Source organism: Tachysurus fulvidraco, chromosome 6 (genome assembly GCF_022655615.1).
Source record: "Tachysurus fulvidraco isolate hzauxx_2018 chromosome 6, HZAU_PFXX_2.0, whole genome shotgun sequence".
NCBI lineage: Eukaryota > Metazoa > Chordata > Actinopteri > Siluriformes > Bagridae > Tachysurus > Tachysurus fulvidraco.
Window position 1 is genome coordinate 7,326,410 of NC_062523.1, and position 25,081 is coordinate 7,351,490.

The 25,081-nt window shown below is 38.6% G+C and overlaps 1 protein-coding gene, 1 long non-coding RNA gene and 2 other non-coding genes across 11 annotated transcripts in view; 1 reads left to right on the forward strand and 3 right to left on the reverse strand.

The window, feature by feature from the left end:
* Window positions 1–13,538, forward strand: part of dip2a (disco-interacting protein 2 homolog A) — a 126,458-nt gene extending 112,920 nt beyond the window's left edge. For 6 of the 8 annotated variants that reach the window (XM_027162564.2, XM_047815069.1, XM_027162562.2 and 3 more), the window contains 9 exons: window positions 532–700; window positions 1,149–1,319; window positions 1,719–1,748; window positions 4,802–4,863; window positions 5,312–5,369; window positions 5,760–5,834; window positions 5,973–6,147; window positions 7,260–7,383; window positions 8,097–13,538. In XM_027162564.2, the coding sequence (XP_027018365.1) occupies window positions 532–700; window positions 1,149–1,319; window positions 1,719–1,748; window positions 4,802–4,863; window positions 5,312–5,369; window positions 5,760–5,834; window positions 5,973–6,147; window positions 7,260–7,383; window positions 8,097–8,349 (1,117 nt within the window). In that variant the 3' untranslated portion in view covers window positions 8,350–13,538. Of the gene's footprint in view, window positions 1–531; window positions 701–1,148; window positions 1,320–1,718; window positions 1,749–4,801; window positions 4,864–5,311; window positions 5,370–5,759; window positions 5,835–5,972; window positions 6,148–7,259; window positions 7,384–8,096 lie in introns of those variants that run through there. The other 2 variants (XM_027162563.2, XR_003443034.2) reach the window with 2 other exon arrangements.
* A 5,868-nt stretch (window positions 13,539–19,406) lies between these two features.
* Window positions 19,407–19,480, reverse strand: trnat-agu. Its single transcript has one exon. It is a non-coding gene; the product is annotated as a tRNA-Thr (tRNA).
* A 503-nt stretch (window positions 19,481–19,983) lies between these two features.
* Window positions 19,984–20,057, reverse strand: trnat-ugu. Its single transcript has one exon. It is a non-coding gene; the product is annotated as a tRNA-Thr (tRNA).
* A 2,340-nt stretch (window positions 20,058–22,397) lies between these two features.
* Window positions 22,398–24,888, reverse strand: LOC113653110. Its single transcript, XR_003443033.2, has 2 exons — window positions 24,768–24,888; window positions 22,398–23,262 (listed from the first exon to the last, which is right to left on the reverse strand). It is a non-coding gene; the product is annotated as an uncharacterized LOC113653110 (long non-coding RNA).
* Between the last annotated feature and the right edge of the window lie 193 nt (window positions 24,889–25,081).

Genomic DNA, 25,081 nt, shown 5'->3' on the forward strand with positions numbered 1-25,081 from the left:
ACATAAAATGTTTACACCACTGAGAAATTACGTCATTCATTATTCTTTTCTGGATTGTTCTCTGATTTTCACCTTAAACACATTCAGAGCTCCCAGACACATGATTCACTAATGTGTCTGTGACTGATAAGGAACACAGAGAGAATGCTGTCCCTGGGAGCAGAGTCCCAGAGATAAACAGACTCCCGGATCGTTCACGGATACGAATCCGTGAACGCTGATTGTTAGGGCAAATATTTTCCTGTTGCGTTGCTCAGAAGTCCACACCTTAGTTTTTTTAAATAAAAGAATGAGCTGAATCTGTTTCCCTCAATCTGACTTTAAAGAGAACTGGAATTTAACAGTAAATATGAACAGTTCAACAGCATTAACAGTTTAATATTGATTATCCCAGGGGTCAGATATAATAATAATAATAATAATAATAATAATAATAATAATAATAATAATAATAATAATTACTGTGTGTGTGTGTGTGTGTGTGTGTGTGTGTGTGTGTGTGTGTGTGTGTGTGTGTGTGTGTGTGTGCAGTGTATACTCAGGACACCAGTCTGTTCTGGTTCCTCCTCTGGAGTTGGAGAGTAACGTGTCTGTGTGGCTCTCGGCTGTGAGTCAGTATAAAGTTCGCGTCACCTTCTGCTCGTACTCAGTGATGGATATGTGCACTAAAGGCCTGGGCTCTCAGACTGAAGCTCTGCGAGTTAGTACTCTCTCTCTCTCTCTCTCTCTCTCTCTCTCTCTCTCTCTCTCTCTCTCTCTCTCTCTCTCTCTCTCTCTCTCTCTCTCTCACACACACACACTCATTCTTCCTGTCTTTTGGTTGGAAATTAAAACAAGTCAAGAGAGTAAGCAGCTGTTAACAAGGCCTAATGGCTTTATTCTGTTATTATTATTTAGAAAATGGTGACAGATATCATGAAGGATTTTATATTAGAGTATTTGGGATTATTTGGGCATATTGTATACAGTTTTTAAATTTACTCAGTTTTTAATTATACCAGGCTGCATGGAGTCATTTTCTAGTGTCACATATAAACATACTAATATTATAAGTATATATATATGTTATTAATTTGTAAAATGTTGTTAAGTCACCTTGTTACTTGTTTCTGTTTATATATTTACCCCCTGTTTGTCCATGTCATCAGTTACGAAACATCAACCTGTCGTGTGTGCGCACCTGCATGGTGGTAGCCGAGGAGAGACCTCGCATCGCTCTCACTCAGTCGTTTTCAAAGATCTTTAAGGATCTGGGCCTCTCGCCTCGAGCTGTCAGCACCACCTTCGGCTGCAGAGTCAACGTGGCCATCTGCCTTCAGGTGAGGAGGGGTGCCATTACTTTTGTATTTACTTATTTCCGACTAAATAGCTTGATTCCTGTTATTATATTGAATCGGACCCGAGTACATAAACTGAGATCTGATTTTATACATTAAAAAACTAAGAATATTTAATTTCTTATGATCATTAATGATTTTTATTATTTGTTTGTAATCATATTTCAGGCGACATATTAATAATAAATTATTTTAAATGTGATGATTGATTTCTTGGCATCATGTCTGTGTTCTCATTTTTCTTTTTTCTTTTCCCTTACACTGTCTGTCCTTATGTGGCGTTTTGTGTGTTTTGGGGTATTGTGTGTGTGTGTGTGTGTGTGTGTGTGTGTGTGTGTGTGTGTGTGTGTGTGTGTGTGTGTGTGTGTCCCACTCCGTCAGCCCAACAGACTGGGCAACCTGGCTGATCAGGTACAGTGTGTAGAGGGGAAGAGTGTCCACAGTCTGCTTTTTATTTGTGCTTCTCTGTTTGTGCGTCTCTCTCTGTGAGTGTGTGTGTGTGTGTGTGTGTGTGTGTGTGTGTGTGTGTGTGTGTGTGTGTGTGTGTGTGTGAGTGTGTGACGGAGAGGGATCCTCAGTGTTTAGCTTATTTGCATGTTATAGGAAGCTGCTTCACGCTGTCTGTGATTTAGTACAGTCTCTCTGTACTTGTTATCTTTGATATGTTGTACACGTACAGGATAAATAATAGCTAAATAGATAATAATAATCTAATCTAATCTATCTAATAATAGATAAATAATCCACATCATTATCGATCTCGATCATTTCTGATAAAATATTCTAAAAATAATTTCACTTCTTCACTCACAATTCACATATGTATATTATGCATGGGTTAAAAAAAACTATGGGGAAAAAAAAGGTTTTAATGCTGCTGATTTGATGAATCCTGATTGGAGTTTTTACTTAATGCAAGATCAAGTGCAATCTTGCAAGTTTTTTTTATTTATTTTTAAAACTGAGTTGAACATGAGTTGCTCTGCCATGCTGGGAATCTGTTTATCTTGGCAGTGGCTTAAAATACTGGCCTGCTGGAAAAAGTGGAGAAAATCCTCTCATTTAAAACTGAATGGAGTTTTTAGTAACACACACACACACACACACACACACACACACACACACACACACACACACACACACACACATATATATAGATAGATAGATAGATAGATAGATAGATAGATAGATAGATAGATAGATAGATAGATAGATAGATAGATAGATAGATAGATGCTCATTTTTTTAATTGATTGTAGAAATGTGACTCCGACAATATCCTATTCATTTATTCCAGCATTAAGCCATGTCGTTTAAAGATGCACTATGTGGCCAAAGGTTTGTGGACGCCTGAACATCACACTCGAATGATAAGCATTTTGCTCTCTTTTCTGGGAAGAATTTCCACTAGATATCAGAGCATAGATCAGACACCGATGTCACTATTCCAGCTGTGATGAAATGCAGTGAATTATTTTCCTTTGTTTTACTCATCCCACGTTTCAACAATAAACAGAACCAACAACAAACTAAGTACAGTAGATACATATAAAATAAAATATAGTAGACTATAGAGAATGTAATGTGAATCGAATTTTATATAGTGTATACACTCTATAGATATAGGTATATAGAGTTGAAATAGAAAATATATTGCGTGCAAAGATTTTTCTTATTGTAAATAGTTTAATGTGTGTGTCTGTGTGGGAGGTAGAAATGACACATTTAAGTGTCCTGGTTCAGTAAAACTCCTTTGGGTTGGTCCTCAGGATCCGTGATGGAAGCGGTTCATCCTGAAGGTGTTCAGAGGAGTTGAGTCAAGTTTTTTTTATCTCTGTTATGTCTTAACAGACCTCACCTTGTACACACGGGCATTGTGATGCCACCATCCACAAACTTTTGTCCATATACAATAGTGTATGGGTTAATGGTAGATTATTTGACCTTGTCTTAACTCTGGTCGAGCCCTGGTTATGGCCTGTACTATCAATCACTAGTTGTATTAGTGCTTGGGCTGCTTATAAAGCAACTTTTTTTGCTCATGCTGCAGTCTTTTATTTCTAACTCTGTTCAAATACTGTTTATAACATGCCCTCGTCAGCTGTGCAACAAGTGACGTATCAGTAGACAGACCATACTGTCGTGGTGATAGGTTACCACATACTGTAGAAGCGGAATATTTTTAGAACACTGTGGTCTGAAGTGTGTTACTGCACTTATACCACAGAGAAATCTTTAGGTTTATTTGGTATTTTACCGAACAACTATTTATATTTAATCTTCTGGAACGTCCAATGTACAGGAATAAGTCAGTTCCTGTAATCCCTTACAATTTGTCTCTTGTGTTCACTCGCTAACCTTTACGTTATTCTCTCTCTTGAAGTTAATGAGCCAAAAAAAAGAATCGTCATGCGACTAAGAAACTCGATAGTGGAAACTCCTCTGTCAAAGCACTGACTACTGTCCTTCTGTGGACACGCTATTGATACGGATATGTATGAGGTTAACAAGCTGTGGTATAACATAAAAACGAAACGTACAGGAACCTGAGAAGCGTCGTCGGTAATGTTTAAAGGTTCAGTTTGCACATATCAACACATATTATATCTTATATCTTTAAAATAGTAAGCATGCTCCATCCACCAATATGGAAATTCCATTAGAACACATTAACTTAAGTTCTTCTTCTTATAGACCCTTCCTGATGATGTAGTTTATCAAACTTTCACTTAATAAACCTTCCTTAACGTGATCAAACCAATCCCTCCGAAAGGAACGCCAATAAAGGCATGTTAAACTCTGTATTTGAAAACGTGTAGCCGAGTGATTTTTTTTTTTGCTGTTGCTGCTCTGCACCTGGAAAAGTAAATTGGTCAGCGCTTTTCAATATGCGGATGCCACTAATACAGACTGCATAGCTGTTTAGAGTAGCTAAAGATTTAAAGACCGTCGTCTTCTTGTGGTCGAGGCTGGTATAACCTTCTACCTTTCTGCCTGGTCGTATAAGGGTTAACAAAATTCCTGAAGGACCCGATCGAAGTTAAATTAACACCCATTTATATCCAAATTTTATCATCTGGTACTCAACAGTAAAGCCAAAAACTAAAATGTGTGTTTGCTGAAAATGATTGTTAGCAATAACAAATACATAACATGCCGTATACACTGCACTTCATGCATTTTTTGGGGGGAAATATTTATTACAAACTTGAAATTGTCCCTTTTTTTTAGTAGATTCGCTTCAAGTGTTATCGGAATCTCAATTACTTTAAGTAATGTCCGTATTAAACTGTGCAGTATATTGTATTGATATAATATACTGTGTTGTAATGAAGTCGAAATGATCTGTTTAGTTCTGGAAAAACTTTATTCTGAAAGATGGAAGTTATGGGATTTGGTCCTTCAGATATCTGTGTCATAGTAAAGAGTTTATTTTCCAGACTAATTCCATTCTTCCCATGCAGGGTACAGCTGGTCCTGATCCCACCACTGTCTACGTGGACATGAGAGCACTTCGACATGACAGGTGAGTCCATTCAGCCATTCAGCCATTTGATGTATAATGTGGGTTAGTGATGGGGTTTGATGTATAATGTGGGTTAGTGATGGGGTTTGATGTATAATGTTGGTTAATGAAGGATTTGATGTATAATGTGGGTTAGTGATGGTGTTTGATGTATAATGTGGGTTTTGTGATGGTGTTTGATATATAATGTGGGTTAGTGATGGGGTTTGATGTGTAGTGTGGGTTAGTGATGGGGTTTGGTGTATAATGTGGGTTAATGAAGGATTTGATGTATAATGTGGGTTAGTGATGGGGTTTGATGTATAGTGTGGGTTAGTGATGGTGTTTGATGTGTAGTGTGGGTTAATGAATTTTACCCATGGAGAAAAATCACTGTAACTGCTATTCTCTGTTGTGTTATTATTTAGTAGCGGGTCAAAAAAACATGGGAATTTTTTACCTGTTTCAGAGTGCGCTTAGTTGAAAGAGGCTCCCCACACAGCCTGCCTCTGATGGAGTCAGGGAAGGTGAGAAAACAAGAACACACACACACACACACACACACACACACACACACACACACACACACACACACACACACACACACACACACACATACACACACACACAAATTCATCAGTTCCCTATTTCTCTCTCAGTCTCTGTAGGCCTTATTTCTAACTGTTCCATGCTCAATCATATTAATCAAGTAGTCTTCTGTTCACATATCCACTCTCCCAGTAATTTCCCGGGAACTGTACTTGTCCCCGGGTTGGAGAAGAATTTCTCAATTTACTGTGTAAATTGGTCTACATGCACACACTACACACTATCTACCCTGTTCCCACACATATTCTGCCTGCATGTGCTTGTTTTGGTTAAGTGTATGTCTATATGTTGTGTGTTTTCTCCTGCAGATCCTGCCTGGTGTGAAAGTAATTATAGCTCACACAGAGACCAAAGGACCGCTCGGAGACTCTCATCTTGGAGAGGCGAGTTTATTCTCAGCACAATATACATTTATAAACTCAACCAATAACATTGCTTTGTGTGAATGTGGTGTGTTTGTGTAAGAAAACTGAAAGGTCATACATTTGGGCTAAAAGTAGGTGATTGTGGTCATTAAACAGATCTGGGTTAGCAGCCCCCACAATGCCGCAGGATACTACACAGTTTACGGTGAGGAGGCGCTGCACGCTGATCACTTCTGCACTAAGCTGAGTTTCGGTGACACGCAAACCGTGTGGGCGCGAACAGGATACCTTGGCTTTTTGCGCAGAACTGAGCTCACTGATGCCAGTGGAGGTAAACAAGCTGCACAAGGAGCAGAGTACCACTTATAAGCTTCTCTCTCTCTCTCTCTCTCTCTCTCTCTCTCTCTCAATCCCATTCTCTGCAGATGTGGTCATGAACTGACACTTAAAATACAACTCTTCTTTTTTTTTCTGTCTTTCTGTTGTTCCTTTATTGAAACTACATGTTTTTACTAACTGAATGGGGTGGCCAACCAGTCAGAGACCAAGAGCCACACTTTTTACTGTGTTACCGCAAAGAGCCACATCATACACATGGGCACACATGATCATCACCTTTTTTCCCCTGCCATTTTAAGAGCGAACTTGACACAAATTTTTTACTTTGAGGTATTTTCATCCTACTCACATGCGCATTTGATGTAAATACCGTATTGAACTCAAGCAAAGCGAACACCCATATAAAAAAGACACAAATACAAACTTTGGTATGAACGAAAGTGCCGCATGACACCTGGCAAAGAGCCGCATGCAGCTCAGGAGCCGGGGTTGGCCACCCTGGTTTAGAGGGTGCCAACATTTATAGTGTGACTCCATGGTATTGCAATAGAGAATCAATAATTTTCTATTTTTTTTAATTAACAGATAAAATAATAAAATTTAAAAATAACTGAAGGGGAAAGGACAGGGGACTTGAAATACACTTATTCGTTATTGGCATTGGTTACTTTCTATTGGTGATCTCTAGATTCATGAGTTTTGGTCTTGTGAGCCAATTTATAACATGTAGGTGAAATTGTGGTCCATTTGCTCAGTATATAAATGAAGGGGTGACATAATTACGCATTAACAGCCACAGTAAAAACTTTGCCTTGTCCTTTTCCTACTGTCGCATGGTGCACATCTAAAGAAATCTCTATCTTGTTCACAAATGCCAGAATTTTAACATTCAAGAAACTATTTTCTTGTTAGAAACACTGGCACACTGTGATGTGTATCATGTGACAGTTTTCATCTTGTGAGGAAAACTGGCTAAAAAAAAGAAATTATTAATGTCAATGTTGGTTAGTGACATTAAAAACATAATTTTATTGGATAATGTTGTTAATCTTAATGCAAAACCCAAAATTGTTTGTGTGTGTGTGTGTGTGTGTGTGTGTGTAGAACGGCATGATGCCCTGTATGTAGTAGGATCTCTGGATGAGACACTGGAGCTCAGAGGGATGCGTTATCACCCCATTGATATTGAAACCTCTGTCATCAGATCACACAAGAGCATCGCTGAGTGGTGAGAAAAACACACACACTCTCTCTCTCTCTCTCTCTCTCTCTCTCTCTCACACACACACTTTTACACACCTTCTCTCTCACTCTCTCTCCCTTGCTGAATTATTATTATTATTAATATTATTATTAATTTTGTTATTCATATATTATTATTTTTATTAATATATATTATTATCTGGGCACGGTGGCTTAGTGGTTAGCACGTTCGCCGCACACCTCCAGGGTTGGAGGTTTGATTCCCGCCTCCGCCTTGTGTGTTTGGAGTTTGCATATTCTCTCCGTGCCTCGGGGGTTTCCTCCGGGTACTCCGGTTTCCTCCCCCGGTCCAAAGACATGCATGGTAGTTTGATTGGCATCTCTGGAAAATTGTCCGTAGTGTGTGAGTGTGTGAGTGAATGAGAGAGTGTGTGTGCCCTGTGATGGGTTGGCATTCCGTCCAGGGTGTATCCTGCCTTGATGCCCGATGACGCCTGAGATAAGCACAGGCTCCCTGTGACCCGAGAAGTTCGGATAAGCGGTAGAAAATGAATGAATGAATGAATGAATGTATACAGATTATCTGATGCCTTTTGGTTTGTATGCAAAAATGTAACAGGATCTCGAATCATTTGCCGATGTGTGCCGATATTTATTGCTTTTATTATCCGTTTCCTTCCTGTGCTCTATGTAAACGTCTTTACCTCAAAGTTGTCGCTTTGTGTTTGTCGTCTGCAGCGCCGTGTTTTCGTGGACTAACCTGCTGGTGGTGGTGGTGGAGCTGGAAGGCTTGGAGCAGGAGGCTCTGGATCTCGTTCCGCTCGTCACCAACGTGGTTCTGGAGGAGCATTACCTGATCGTGGGCGTGGTGGTGGTGGTGGACCCTGGCGTCATTCCTATCAACTCTCGCGGTGAGAAGCAGCGTATGCACCTGCGTGACGGCTTCCTCGCCGATCAGCTCGACCCCATTTACGTGGCCTACAACATGTGAAACCAGTGAGAAAGTGAGACGGAAATTAAGACGTTTTTTCCTTCTGCACATCTTGATGATGAGTGAACATGATGGAACTATGCAGCGTGTGTGTGTGTGTTTTCCTCTAAGGAAGACTGTTGCCTCTGAAACAGTGTCTCCCCATTTCAACTGACTGACATTTCGGTTTTGTTCTTATTTCAGATATCAGGTTCAAGGAATATTACAATATATACAAATGTCCTTTCAGGTTAAATGTAATGAACTTTTTTTTTGCACTGGATTTATGATGCTAATGTAGTTATAAATAATGGAAGTCTGTCTCACCTAAAAACATGCCTAAATTGTTGTGTCATAGTGATTGGCTTGTAATAAATAGTGAAATTTAAATTACTTCTACATTACCTCTACAGTACCTGCATATTTTTGGAAACAGGTATTTTTGGGGAAAAGGGTTGAATGATACTCATCTGCACTTATTATTTTATTATTTTAATTCCATTCCACCGAGATGGCCGCCACCTGTAACGTTACAGCATGCATCTCGATCAGCTCTATACTGTAGCTCCCTAGCTGGAGAATCAGTACATCAGGTAAACAAATTCAGCCACTGGTGAAGTCTCTGGCTCACTAGAACACTGATGACAATTGTGACATTCTGAAGTCACTGCAAAAACATAAAATACTTTTGTATGTCATGTTAATTTGTTGGCTTAATCACACACATTTTTTGTCATGACAATTCAGGCAGGATTGCAGACCAGCTAGTAAAAGTTGATTGATGGACTCAAATACACATGAAATAAAGTTAAAAATCAAAATTTAAGTACCATTTTAGAGCTAAAACAATAGCAGACTGTTACATTTGTAGACGAAATTGACTGAAAGTTTATCTTCCATTTTTGTTTTTGTTTTGTTTTTTCCAATATGAGATGCTTCTGAATATATGACGTCACAATGTCTAGTAAGGGAATATTGGGAGATGTGATGCATTATGGGATTTTGTAGGGGTGAAAAGATTATCCAGTTACTGAGACATACAGTACTAAATCATCGTGTAACAGAAGAGAATGTTGTTGCTTAGTTACGCACTGTAAGCAAACTCCTCGTAGCTTTTCACTTCTCTCCGTTCTTTAATCCTTATTTAATCCATTATATATGATTGAATTTCTATTCCCTTGATTTTATTCCAGATTTAATTTAAACTTCCCTAAAACATGACTTACTGTAGCAAAAGTTCTCCATCACGCAAGGAGTTGTGTGAAATATTAGCTAAAAAAAAGTGATTCACATCTACCAAATCTACCAGAAATAGTATCCCATCTAGGCATCTTCTTATAGGAATTCTCATTTCGACACGCTGTGATCTTGGATATACGCTAACTATCGTATCGGATAGTATTTATTACACATAGTAACAACGTTCTGTTATTCAGTGAGTATTTGTGTTCCTGTGTGTTGTCTTTTAGGCCTAAATGTATCTTACCAGCTTCATAATAGTAACAACGGGAGATTTATTTTCCGTCACACACATGACTTGACCAAAAAAAAAAAACAATGGATGTGGTTTGTGGATGTTAGATAATAATTTGTGGTGAGATAAACTTTCTGTTATTGTTATCTACATGAGCATCATATGTCTAGCAGGAAAAAAAAACTGAAGAGACTTTGGATACCCAACATATCTTGGCTGGCTGACTTGATTTGATTTTTATAAACAATAAGGAGTATACTGTATAACTCATACAACGCAGCCCAGCCATTACTGCTGATATTCATATTCGATCCCAAATCAGCACTTTAATCGATCTCTCACTCAGAGACTTTCTCTGTGTTTTTTTTTTTTGTTTTTGTTTTTGTTTTTTTTGCGGACCGAACGAGCACAAATGGAGAAGTCCGCTCTCACCTCAGCTTCCTGATCAAAGTAAAACAAGACAGTTTCATCGTTTCATATCCCAGCACACTGACATGCTTCAAAATCTACAAGAGATTTTTACAGACTACCGAAAGTGCAATATGACAGATAGCTGATCTGATATATTGGTGTTTGTGTCGCAATTACTATTGTGTGGGTTTGATGCTCAGGATTGCAGTTTTTCTCTTTTGCTTACACACAGTGTCACTGCATTAAAATACCTCAACACTAATTAGGCTAAACACCTAGCAAAACAAGACCCAGGCTGCATTATTAACCACAACATATCAGGTGTATTAATTTGCTTATTATGAGTAACGGGCAGCTATTTTTCAGGTGCTGACGCAACTAGGCTACTCTTTGCGGAATATCATGGCTAACTAGCATGTTAGCTTTAGTAGCATGCTAATCACACAGGTCCTTAAGCAAACCTGTGAGGTTGTGTTACCTCTGTTTGTTCTGTTTGAACCCCATCAGGTTTATGAAGACGCCATGTTTGTCAAATCTTTTCTGGGACTTTGCTCTATAATATGTGATGCTGCCCTCTAATCTGTCCTAAAATATATCTATTTTTTCAGTGGCAGTGAATGTTGTAGCTTTAATCTTGTGTTCAGTGTGAAGTTGTTTGCAGTTCATGATTCCAGGAGTTTTAGGAATAAGAAATTATTGTCACTCATGTGTTTAGACTCTGTCTATAAGGTTTAACGTACTTATATTATATTAATGTAAGTATTGCTGATTAAATATTAAATGGATTGAGTAAAAAAGGCTAGAACATTCCAGAAATAATATAATAAATCAAAGCTTTCTTTTCTTTCAAATGTCCTGAGTTTTTAACATTTAGGTCAAAAATACGCATTTTATTATTATTATTATTATTATTATTATTATTATTATTATTATATTTTTTAGAAGTGATATTTTCTAAACAGTTATATAAAGCAAGGAAGAAGAAAGTGAAACCTGGCACCAAATTGTTCTTTTCTTTCTTTCTTTCTTTCTTTCTTTCTTTCTTTCTTTCTTTCTTTCTTTCTATTAACCTTTATATTCATTTCGTACATTTCCCTAAAATATATTTTTAAAAAAAGGAATCTGGAATTGACTGTCTGTAAGAGTGGATGGATGTGGATGATGCTACACATGTCAGGGTTAATAACACAGTCCTGTGTGTGCGCATTTGAGAAAAACTGTAAAGAACTGCATATAATATCACCATCATTAAGCTGAAGCTTATTGTGTACATGCAAAAGATTTCGACAGAACAAAAATGCAACAGCAAACCAGAAAACCCAAGATTAGTGGTGTAATTGAGATACAGAAATTATATTCGACACAGGAAACTGTGGTGTCTCGATCAGGAAAATATAAGCAATGTGTGAAAGATGCTTAAGAACATGCAACCAACACAAAAACTGTGCATTATTCTCGAACCGCTGTGACTCCGAGTGATATGGCTGAAGCATTGAGCTTTACATTATTCTCCTGTTAGCCAGTTGTGCTCTCAGAGATGTGTAGCTCTTTATAGCCCTGGGTGAGTTTTTAAATCCTAGAAACACCATTACTGAGTATATGAACCTTCCAACCGCTGTGGTGATTTCTTTATCCTCGACTGAATCAGCAAGCAAAAGCCTGAATGCTGAGAGACTGAGGCATGCATGCTTAGTGTTTTCACCTATGTTCAGCTAGTTTATAGTATCAGTGCAGGTGTATTATACAGATATTCAGCACACTCTAACGTTTTGGTCCACAAACCTCTCGCTGTCTTAACGTCCCACGAAACCAAAGTGCTTTCTACACCAGAACCTTAAAGTTTTAAGGTAATCTTTCAGTTCCTGTCTGCAGCTAACTGCAGCCATGGATGCTTTTCCTGTACTTAAACAATAGAAAAACAACATACTAATTCAGTTCATGATCAAAAGGAAGAATTTATTCAGATGCTAGTTTCCTCACATAATATAAGCGGTATTTTATGATAAATAAACGATCAGATTGAGAGCCTTTAATCAAACAAAATGATCCATTAAAGAGAAATTCTTTCTTTTTAACAGCCTGGCTTCCTTTAGGTGAGTTTTTCAGCATTTGTATAATTAACAGGTTGACTGAATATCTAAAATAATAATAATAATTATTATTATTATTATAAATGCATTAGTAGATTGTTAGAATCCAAGTCTAAACCTCTTCTGAACCAATAGCGATCGAGCATGTGATGATCAACATTCTCGCTTTTGTGGTGCGTTTTCAAGGTTGTTGCAGTGTTTTCTGGTTTGCTGTTAGTTCTTTGGTTTGTTGTTATGTTTCAAACAGCATCAACATAAAGGTTACTCGTTCTTCATCCGGCATCTTGACATGAGCCTTAAATATTTCCAGTTACCTGTAGACACATTTCATACCGTGTTTATTTTTTTTAATCATTCCTATCAGGGTGCAGTGTGAATCATATTTAAGATATTATTACCGTTATCTCCATTATACGTATCTATATGTCGTCATGTCAGGCTCTTTGTTTCATTGGTAAGTGTGTAACTCAGTTTTTGTATCGAAACAGCAGATTTATAGATGTCTTAAATTTTCTGCTCGAGCTTCATGACCATTCATGACCTAAACCCGCATGCATCACACACAAAAATGAATGTACTGGGGTGACATTTTCCAAAGTGACTTACGTACTGTGCTTTACTGATACAGAAGCTAATTTTTAATCCACACCCACCCTTTTTTCCAGAATATCAGAACGAATGAGCAGAAACGGCAGAGTAACTTCAGGAAAACAAAATATCTCGAGTACAGGTGTAAAGGGCTTCGTTTCAGTGCTTGTTTATGAGTGTAAGAATAGTCGCTTGTATTTTTCAGATCCATTATTCGCTGTATAATGAAAAGGCCAGCAATGTAAAGAGGATGCTTATTTCCAAGGCTGCATTCTGTATTTTTCTTTTTCTTTTTTTTCTTTTTTTGTGAGCTGTGTCAGGCAGTAAGCCTGCTGTAATTATGTACAGAATTTGTGTAAGTTATTACTGAAATCCTAGAACATGGTAGGAATAGAATAAGCCTCAGAGCTAACCAAAATTTCACCGTTTCTTCACCAAACATCAGCAATGTATATGTATGCTGTTTTTGTTCTGTTACACAACACTGGGAGGATGCAGGGACTGTTTTTTGTTTCCAGGATTACAAAGCACATGTGGTTTCCTCAGTGTCAAACCTGTTAACGAATGTTCTGAGCAATCAGCTGACATGGCTTTTTGTCCTATGTTAACATGATTTTTTTCTTAATAAACAACTTGCTTTTAATGGATTCTGATTTGTTGGTGAGTAAAACATTCACACAGGGGACGTAAGGCATATTGAAACACGAAAGGATTCTTAAGTATGCCATACGTCATGATTGTATCATATAAACCACTTGCTTTTAATGGATTCAGATAAATCTGTTTTCTTTGGTATGTCAATTGTACACAAAGGGATTGTAAAGATTTACCAATGCATAGAACTCTCCACTAACATGCCATTTGTAATGATTGTATCATATAAAATAACACAGTATAAACCTACATCATTTCATTTTCAGCAGAAATCACAACGAAGTAATAGTAACTTTTTAATGTCAACTTTATCTCCATTTGTATTCTAGAAAACATTCACAAAATGGGTTAAGCTAAATAGCATGTATGGAACAGACGATACATTTCACCTATCACAGAGCAATGTCTTATTCAGACTTACTGCCTTTACCTGTCGCCCCCCCCATTTTCATGCTTTTCGCCTAGATGACATATCAACCTAAAAAGTGGTACAGCTCCCATATTCTTTGACACACAGAGGTGAGCCTGGTCTCATAGGAAAGAAGAGAGTCTCTAGTTTCTGATAAAAGTATCAGGGTGATTGTAGTCCTTACTGACACAGAGTTACAGAGGCTAGAATGGAGGGTTTTTATTTCCATCTGAGTTGTTTACCTGATAAACTGATTACATGCATTGCTGTATTTAATGATGGTAGGTAAACAACAACTGAGGGTTATAGCCACATGTCTTGGCTTTCACCAAAAAAAATGAAGTCAAAAGACTCAAAAATGGATTTTATATGAATATTTTTCTACGGACATGTCTGTCCGTTCATGTTTTTCTTGTTTATTTGTTTACTGTATAACTTTGTATAAAAAGACTGCATGCTTAGTTCAAAAGTCCTATAACAAAGAGAACCCATCTGCCTAGAAGCCTGCTGTGAAAAAAGGCCTGTAAACTGACACCCTGAGGTGTGAGAGTGTGAAAAGTTTGAGAATTGCGCAATAAAGTTGAAAAAAATTAATATGCGCATGCTTATTGCACAGCCTGCCCTCACCAGATGTATCATGTTGCATCTCGTTGGAATCGTCTTCTTATTGGCTAAAGAGCTATGATGCTCGCGAAACATCAAATCGCTACTGGAGGGAGCAATTGTCAGTCAAAGGGAGGGTGTCCCACATAGCATTGAGAGACCTCATTGGATTCTTAGCTGCCTATCTCTGCACCACAGGCACTGGTTGGCTCATGAGAGGGCTTGTTTGATTCGTTAGACCCTCGACTACAAATCTGACGCATTTTGTAAGTTTTGAAGCCTCCAATGAGAAGTAGGAGTCGAACAAAGGACGGAAGTGAACCTCTGTTTACAGTTTCCGGTCAGAAACATAATTCTTGTGAGGCGAGCAATGTGTTTTGGATTAAAAGGCTTACATATTCCAGTTCCTTGGACTCTTGGGGATTTTTCAAGCATTTGTTTTGGAAAATACATTAACATTAGTGACAATGTGAAGAAAGGGAAATTTAAAGACCAGCGTTTAAAGGTGAGTAAACAAACCAAACTATCGCCACCTAGTTCAGGTGGCTATCAAATGGTTAAATTACTATGACTGCTATAAATCATATTATGCTTTGTGTGTGCGCGCTTAACAAAATCCTGAGAGTCTAAGCTTTCAAACAGCATATAATTTAACCATGTATTTAGGGGATTTAATGCTTAAAAGTTACAATGAAGTTACAATGAAGTTGATGCAGTCTCGCCTCCTAGCGGTGGTGGTACCTCTTGCATGCTAGTGGGAGAAACAAGCCATGAGCCTTATGCAAAAAACAGTCTAAGTAGTTTTATTAGAAAGATGGTTTAAATATAATCCATTCAATGTTTTACACAGAAAAGTTACAATAACACCAGATGGACAAAGCAAACAGTTGTCACCAGCCTATAAGCAGCTGCTCTTTATCTCGAATGGACAGGAGCCATGAAGATCGCCTCTTTATATTTTTCCATTGTGCCTTGTGCCTTGGAGAACCACTTATTTTAGAACCACCCTGGTAAAAAGACAACTTCTACCAAAACAATAAGCAAGCAATCTAAATCAATCAACAGATGCCTCTGAAGAAAACATTCCAAAGAGTTACAAGCAGGTAAGTCAACACGTAGGTAGATTGGTTATATCCAAACGGCTAAAGGCACCCACCTCACAGTCATGCCGGCCTGGCTTTATGTTTTATAGCATGGGGAATTAGCTCAAATGGTAGAGCGCTTGCTTCCCAAGGTAAGTCTTGTGTAGCTGTGGCTCATTGATTGCTCAGTTTAATTGTCTACATGTTGGATTGGAGAAGACCCATTGTGAGTTTTTGACTGCCATGTTTCAAATCCAGAGTAGATATTATTCCATTCATCGTTAAGCGAAAGATACCAAATCTTAAATCCAGCCATTTAGGCTAGCTTCAACCTCACAGGGTTCCAGCTAAGCATGACAAGGCTGTTGGGCTCAACTGGTTAGTGCATGGACTTTCAGACCTGATGGTAACAAATGTTTGCTTTTACCAGGGGATCTTATTGTATCTCTTTCTACATGGGCATTGTAGCTTGTTTCTCCCACTTCCGAAATATGTCTTGCGAAGCTCTTTGATTGCTCAGTCTAATTGTCTACAAGTTGGTTTGGAGAAGACTTTTAGACCCGATGGTGGAAGTGTGACCACTCTTTGTAACAATATGAATCATTGTCCTTCAAACCTTCTTTTGCTCTCTTGGGGCCAATGTCTGAAGTAATTCAGTGTGCATTGTGAGATTTTGACTGCCATGTTTAAAATCCAGAGTAGGTATTATTCCATTCATCGATAAGGGTGAAATACCAAAGCTTAAATCGAGCCATTTAGGCTACCTTATACCTCATTAGTTCACCAAATATGAATCAAATCTTACCTCATCTAGGAGCAGGAACTCCTTAGCTTCGATCTCCTGAGACAGGACAGCTCCCAGTTCTGTGTCAGAGGCTCCAGTTTAGACAATGAAGGGGTAGTCGAAGAATCCTCTATAGCCCAATAAGGCCGCTGATGAACCACTGTTCCAGGAGGGGTATTGATTTCATGATAGATGATATGCGCGTGGCCTGGCAGAGATGTCGTGGTGAGAGTGACAAGGGCGCAAGGTATCCACTTTTTCATTAGCTAATATGATTTAATTGTGTGTCTGCTTGCTTACTGGTTTGTTGCAGGTGACCGCCGTTGACCGTGCCAAGGAATGTAAAGTAGCCCTGCCACTTGAATTTGCAGGCTCATTTGGGGACGAGCAGCAGAACCCGGTCTCCCATGTTGAATTTGCAGGACTGTGCAGAATAGTTGTAGGAATGATGTAGGTCTCATTGGACTGCCTCCATGTGTTCCCAACAATTGGGCTGATGTGGTCAATGTGGTCCTGCATGTCCTGCACGAGCTCGACGATGGAGCCGAAGGGCAAGAGTTGATTGGTCCACGCCACGTCTGGTCACAGTCCCTGAGGTCACTGTTCAAATAATAATTCAAAGGGGGTAAAACCAACTGTCAGGGCAGGACCCAAACCAGATAAAGTAAGGCAATTTAATGAACAGCAAAGAGCTAAAGTCGTAGGCAATTCACTAGGTGGGATGCGATGGTCCGTCCCCCTCATCTCTCCCCCTAAGCGGGCTAAGTGACGTCCACAGCTGAGCAGAAGGGCAAAGTGACAACCCCAGGCAAGCCGTGGCCCGACCCATGTACTGAAAGGGGAAAGGTGCCACTTTCACCACAGGATCAAGGAAAATTCCACTAAAACAGAAAAAGGCAAAATACACAGGCCTGCAACATCCCCTGCTGGCAAGAAGTGAGATGGCTTCCTTCATGGGAAACTATGAAGTAAAGCGGCATTCCCCACAGGAACAGGTGTGGAGTGAAGTCTACCGAAGAAACCCATAAGTCCAGAAAAGAAAATAAACATAAATCCCAAAAGGCCGGAGAAGATGCTCCACGAATGTTAGGCACCAGGCATAAAGTTATCCTGCTGGGTCTATGTCTGGCTGAGTCCTTCTGCCAGAGAAGTGGATGTCTTCATAGAGATTAAAAACCCCAAATGCAGAGATAAAATGTCTTGTTTTGTTTTAAAAAAAAAGCTACAAACACGGCAAACCATAGAGAAAACAGGGTGACTGAAAAACAAACCAGGAAATCAGGACACAACAACAACACAAAAACAAACAAGGAGAGAGAAACACATCGAGGTAGGTTGGAAGAGAGGAATACATGAGGCAGGTGGGGAATTGCGGAATACGGCGAGGCAGGTGGGGGAAGCGCGGAACATGGTGGCACAGCCAGAGGGGAAAGAGAGACATCCGCAGCCATGCAGAAGGGCCAAGCGACGTCTACAACCAAGAAGAAGGGCCAGGCAACGACCACTGCCAAGCCGTGGCCAGATCCATGTCCGGAAAGGGAGGGAGAGAGGGAGGGAGGGACCAAAGTCCGGTTCCATGCCACTTCCATCACAGGAGCTAGAAAAAGTCCACAAAAATGGAAAAAGGCAGTTCTGCACCATCCCCTGTGCAAGAAATGAGGCTGCATCCCTCACAGGAACAGGTGCGGTGCGAAGTCCACCATCGAAACCCAGAAGTCCAGAAAATAAAATTAAAAAAATCCCAGAAGGACAGAAAAGAGTAATCCAGAGAAGATGCCCCATGGATAATAGGCACCAGGCATAAATTTACTATGCTGGGTCTATGTCTGGCTGAGTCTTTCTGTCAGAGAAGAAGGTGTCTTCACGGATATTTAAAGACCCAAATGCAGGGATATCATGAAAAGGGCGTTTTAATAAGGAAAATAACAAAAGCTAAAAACACACAGCAAAAGGTGGCCTGACCAAAGTCTCAAAAGTGATGGAGAGAGGGAAAGTACCACCCCGCCAAAAGCCAGAACCGTGCCACTTCCACCACTAGAGGAGGAAAAAGTCCACAAAAACAAACAAAAAAAGGCAAAAGATATAGGCCTGCAACATCCCCCGCAGTCAAAAAGTGATACGGCCTTAAGCCATGTTTGTTTAAAAAGTGAAACAAATAAATTAGGTTTTTATTTAATTATTAGGTAAAGATAGTTCAAAATGCTGTGTGTTTAAACATTGAGTGAATAGTGTGTAAAATATTTTATGTAGAAAATACTGCAAAATATGTGTATAGAAAGTGTAAATTCTATACACTTCCTTACAGCCTTCCTGAACCAAACATTACAATTTAATGACGTGACTAAAAATAAGTGCTTTGGTTTGCTGTGAAGAAGATCCAAAAAGTGTGAAGCAATGCGAGATTCTGTATAATACTCCCTAATTTTATGGTATGCATAATTTCATGGTAGATTTATTAGCTGCAGAATGAATAGCAAAGAATACAAGAAATAAATCATTATGTAAAAATGTAAGTTTAAGTAAATGTAAGTAGCTATGGATGAGAAAGCCTACAAAATCCAGGTAAAACAATTATTTCTGTAATAACAATTAAACATTATTTCAGCAGAGTATGATGTGATAATCTCCTGAATAAAAATATTTTAAATGAATATAAATATTATTCTATCATGGAAATGGAATGTCATCTGAATAATACAGTATGTGAAAAATAAAACCACATTGATAAATAAGGAAAAAAGCAGGTGAAAATAAACGAATCATGTCAAAATATAATAAATGAATCAAAAACCTATAAAACAAATCATTAGACAGCTGTTTTTCTATTTCTAGCAAGTGACATGACTTGAGTGTGCAAGCTCTATTTTTCTCATCACTGCAAGAGAATTTACTCTTCAGTGTGGCTTAGAAGCCATCCTGTTGGAGTGGCATTCCATCTCAGATTGTAAGAAAGTTAGTACTTCTTATACACCACCAGCAAAGCAGGCACTGCTGGGATTTGAACCCAGGATCTCCTGTTTACTAGACAGGCACTTTAACCAACTAAGCCACAGCGCCACTGTTATAAAGCTCCTTTTCCTCTGTCTAAGTGTGTGCAAGAACATCTGCTTGACATTTTTACGAGTGCACACTCTGTACAGAAAGACTTATCTAAGATAATCATCCTGCAGAGGCATGCATGTTTGTGTCTGAACGCTTCTCCTCCCATCGGCTGCAGACACGTTTGAATTCTTGAGATATTATTAAGCACAAACCTAGATCTTATCTCAGAGCAAATAAGTCACAAGTTAAACCAAACGACTCTGTTGGGATTCAACCTTCGAATAGCTCAGACAACAAGCCTAGAAGTCCAATGCGCTATCAAGCGTGAAACTGCCTTGGGTCTTGGTATGCAAGCAACATGACTCGAGTGTCGAATCTTTTATTCTCATCACTGCAATGCCCACAACCAGGGAATTTGCTCTGCAGTGTGGCTTAGAAGCCATCCTGTTGGAGTGGTGTTTCATCTCAGATTGTAAGAAAGGGAAAGGATGTACTGCAACTATATCAACAGAAACACTAGGCACTGCTGGGATTTGAACCCAGGATCACCTGTTTACAAGACAGGCACTTTAACCAACTAAGCCACAGCACCACAGGTATACACCCCTGGTTCCTCTGTCTGTCCTGATGCTGCTCATAATCAGCATAATAATAATAATAATAATAATAATAATAATAATAATAATAATAATAATAATAATAATAATAATAATAATAATAATGTATCGTGGTATAAATATTATTAATATCAAATGGTAAAATCAATAGGTGGGTTCTCAAAGGCACATGGAGACAGAGAATCATCACTTTGGCTGGCTCTCCAAGGTACATGTGTTGACTTACCTGCTTGTAACTCTTTGGAATGTTTTCTTCAGAGGCATCTGTTGATTGAGTTAGATTGTTTGCTTATTGTTTTGGTAGAAGTTGTCTTTTTACCAGGTTTTTTTACAATGATGGATTACAATTATTATATTAATTGATTACAATTATTATATTAATATTGCAGAAATACTGGAATGAACACATTAGTATTATAGCAGCAGTTACATGAGGTATTGTAAAGTATTGGGCAAAACAGCAAATGACTGAAATGTGAAAGACAGCATGTGCAAAGAGCAAAAACAGTGTGCAAATATCAGTCCATACAGTTGATTTTGTGTGTGTGTGTGTTTGTGTGTGTGTGTGTGTGTGTGTGTGTGTGTGTGTGTGTGTGTGTGTGTGTGTGTGTGTGTGTGTGTGTGTGTGTGTGTGTGTGTGCGTGTGTGTGCATGTGTGTATTGTGCTCGTGAAGAACTCATGACTCCAGTTTAAGCACAGGTTTCATACCTGTCAGTTTCTTAGTTCTCACATGAAATAACTGTTTGTTGCCATGAATAAGAATAACTTTTTATTTGATGGTGCACATTTACAACAAATCTGTTAAATAATTTAAAGATAACATTAATGTCTTGAAATAAAACAAGAAAAAAGGCCTTCAAGTGACAGCATTTAAGGTTAATAGTCTACAGTTTACATTCTGCAGTTGCTTTTCTCTGCACACACATTTTTATAAGTAAATACCAAAGTAAACAACATAATGATCACAATCACGATTCCATACTTATAAAAGAATAAGTATATATTAATAACCTGGTTTCAAGTTAGTTATACTGACATGTTTGTTGTAACGCGATTACCGTCCTGCAACCTGTACATTTCCGGCATTTAGCAGACCCTTATACAGACTTGCATTCGTTCATTCATTTTCTACCGCTTATCCGAACTTCTCGGGTCACAGGGAGCCTGTGCATATCTCAGGTGTCATCGGGCATCGAGGCAGGATACACCCTGGACGGAGTGCCAACCGCACACACACTCTCAATCACACACTACAGACAATTTTCCAGAGATGCCAATCAACCTACCATGCATGTCTTTGGAATGGGGAAGGAAACCGGAGTACCCGGAGGAAACCCCCGAGGCACAGGGAGAACATGCAAACTCCACACACACAAGGCGGAGGCGGGAATCGAACCCCCAACCCTGGAGGTGTGAGGCAAACATGCTAACCACTAAGCCACCGTGCCCCCTCCAGACTTACAATGTATTTTAATGTATACATGTGAGCATTTGCAGGTTAAGGGCCTTGCTCAGGTTCCCCACAGAGGCAGCTTGGTGGACCTGGGATTTAAACTTACGACTGTCCAATCAGTAGTCCAACACCTTTACCACTAGGCTACCACTAGATTTTTTTTTTTGTCTGTAAAGTAGTGATCGGTTTTGACTAACTCTGGAGTTCTGGAGAGATTTAGGAAACACTGAAAGAATGGATGTTCATTATGTTAGACTTGAAGTTATGCACCTTACCAACTAGCATAATGATATAGTATTTAATGTGATAGTAGTTTGAAGTTTATAGATATATAAAGCAGAGGAGTTCAATCTTACCCAGAAAAGATCGGTGTGGTTGCAGGTTTCCATTCTAACAAACCACACCCGAGTCTTGTGAAAGCCCAGATAAGATGGAATCAAATGTGGCTCCTTCCTGAAATGAATGAACACCTGGACCACACTGGCTCTTTGTGGATAAGTTTGGACAACCCTGACATAAAGTGTCTAAGAATGGTGTTAGGATCCACGAATAAAGTATCAGAGACAGTGTCGGTAAACATTCTGTGCATCGATTCAACCAGACTATGCATTTGATTTCAGTGAAGTTCCTCCATTTGATATTCCATCAGTTGGTGTCATCGTGGTGGTGGTGGAGAGCTCTGTCTGAAACAATGGTCCAAAACCTTACCTTGAGATCTGATCAGCATAAAGATGATAGAATACAGTATGAGTTACATCATTTTTATCTACAATGTACACTTCAGTGAGCCATGGGAATGACTGGGGAGGTGGTGGAGCCATTCAAGGAAGAGACCACTCCCATCAGGAAAGAAATGTTTTATGGTAGGATGATAAGATGATGATCAGTAAGAAGAACATTATATGTATTTGCAGTGGTGTTTCCTACTTAGGAGACCAAAAACATCCCAGCAACATAAATAAATGCCCCAAACCATAACAAAGTTGACTCATAAGACCAGATCCCTTTTTTCAGCATCACTGTAGACCTCTGTTTTTTTTGTGTTTGTAATGTGGGATTTAAACACTGGGACCCTGCTGTATCCCTCTCTTTGAAGCTGTCGACGGACCGTTCTCGTGGACACGGTCTGATCACGCCTTGCGTTGATATTTTCCGTCACCTGAATAACCGTCGCTGTTTTGTTTTTCTCCACATAGCGCACAAGAGCACGAGCGTCACGCTCACTGAATCTGCGCTTTCGCCCGCAATTGCCAGCTCTGTTTACCGAGGTCTTTCCCATAGACCTGAAGGCAGAGGTCACTTTAGTCACCGTTCCTATAGACACACAAGCCAGCTGAGCGATCTTTGTGACTGAAGCTCCTGCCATCCGTGCCCCAATGATGAACCCTCTTTCAAAGTCACTGAGATCTTTTCCTCTTACCATGATTATCCAAAACTGAGGTCATGTGGCTCTTCTCAGCATTTTTATACGTGACAGAGCATTGTACTGTAGGATGATGAGTTTTCTGTTCATTTGTTCAGGTTTGTCCTTTAATTTTTTATTTAATATTTATACTTTTGACAGTACATTCAATTAATACAGAATCTTATATAGCAAATAATAAAGTCAACGGCATCATGTAGTTTCTGATTAACATCTTGTAAACATTTGTTCTGAAAGAGAATCAGCTCCCATCATCATACAGTATGAAGGTCTAGTGCCAGTTAAGTCATCCACACATTCGTCCTGAGAAGAAGAAAGAAAAAGATTCAACCCCAGTCACACACAGAGATTTCAGTGGTTAAGGATAATTTATATTAACAGATATCTACTTTTGGTGATCTTTCTTAATTTTAAGAAAACATAAACATAAGAAAAACATACCAAGCATATTGCATATAGTGTTTTTCACATCATTTGTTTAATTGGGTTCTTTTAACCCTTGTATGTTGTTCGGGTCTGTGGGACCCATATTCATAAACTCATAACTTGATTAAATTTAATTTTCTTTTTTTTAAATTACATTTTATTAAAAAACAACAAAAAACGAGTGGCACTTTAATTAAAAAATGTGATGTAATAAAGCTAAAGGGCAAATATTAACCATATATACTGTTTATATTGCTTGTAATTGGGATGAAGTAAACATCTGTAGAGTATTTTAACATAAAATCTTTGATTGTGTTGAATTAAAAACCCAAACTTGTGTTGAAATAAAAACCCACTCACGTGTGTCTGTGTGTGGGTGTCTGTATGTGTGTGGGTGTGTGTGTGTGTGTTTGTGTGTGGGAGTCTGTATGTGATTGTGTGTGTCTGTATGTGTGTGCGTGTGTGTGTATGTGTCTGTGTGTGTATGTGTTTGTGTGTGTGTCTGTATGTGTGTGTATGTGTCTGTGTGTGTGTATGTGTTTGTGTCTGTATGTGTCTGTGTGTGTGTGTATGTGTTTGTGTCTGTATGTGTCTGTATGTGTGTGTATGTGTGTGGGTGTGTGTATGTGTTTGTGTGGAAGTCTGTATGTGTTTGTGTGTGTATGTGTGTCTGTATATGTCTGTGTGTGTGTATGAGAGTGTATGTCTGTATGTATACAGGTATGTGTCTGTGTGTGTCTGTATGTGTGTGTATGTGTCTGTTTGTGTGTGTGTGTGTGTGTGTGTGTGTGTGTGTGTGTATAATACTGTCATAATACTAATACTTTAAAAAATAATACTGTGGTATTGTTGCATATTTAATTATTCATGGCTTTATTTGCATATATAAACAAATATATGTAAAGGTTCCAGCACAAAAAAGTAATGTGTATAATAATGTGTATTTATATCTTCAACACATTTCCCTGTTCACTTTGTTTATTTAATATTTTTGTTATAAAACCTCATGTAATATTTATGTATCTTTGTGGTTTGTAGTTGCTACAGTAGGTCATTTGCATCCTAGTCACAGGTAAGTGTTTCTGCTGCAGTCTTCCTGTATATAATACTACATACAGCCTACATAGTGAATAGTGAACAAGTGAATAATGAGCATTATGAGACACAGCATCTGTCTCTGTTTCATACACAGACCGCCATATTACACCATCTAACGCTAATAAACCAATATTCTTTTCTTAAATAAAATATTGCTGTTTATAATATAACTCCATCATCCCCTCGGTCTACAGTACTAACGCATATATACAGTAGCATCTAAAATAAGTGTTTAAAATAACACTAAAAGCCCATTTTTAATTAAGAACAGAAAATATACCTACATTTCAGCAGAATTTCCATGGAGCTGAACGCTTGGTGACATCAAAGCGCATAAAGGCATTTCAAAATAAAAGCTAAAACGAAAGTAAAAGCAAAATAAGACCCCATTTATGCAAAATGCACATATATCATAGCATGTTATAATGTATGCTAATGTTAAGGTAAAATGAGTGTTAGTGGATTCCATTTATTTATTTATTTATTTATTTTCATAGCACTTTTCACAAGAGACATTGTTACAGTACTGAACACAAAAGATATATTTAGAGAAATATGAGGTTGGATCCCTAATGAGCAAGAAAGTGGTGACATTCGT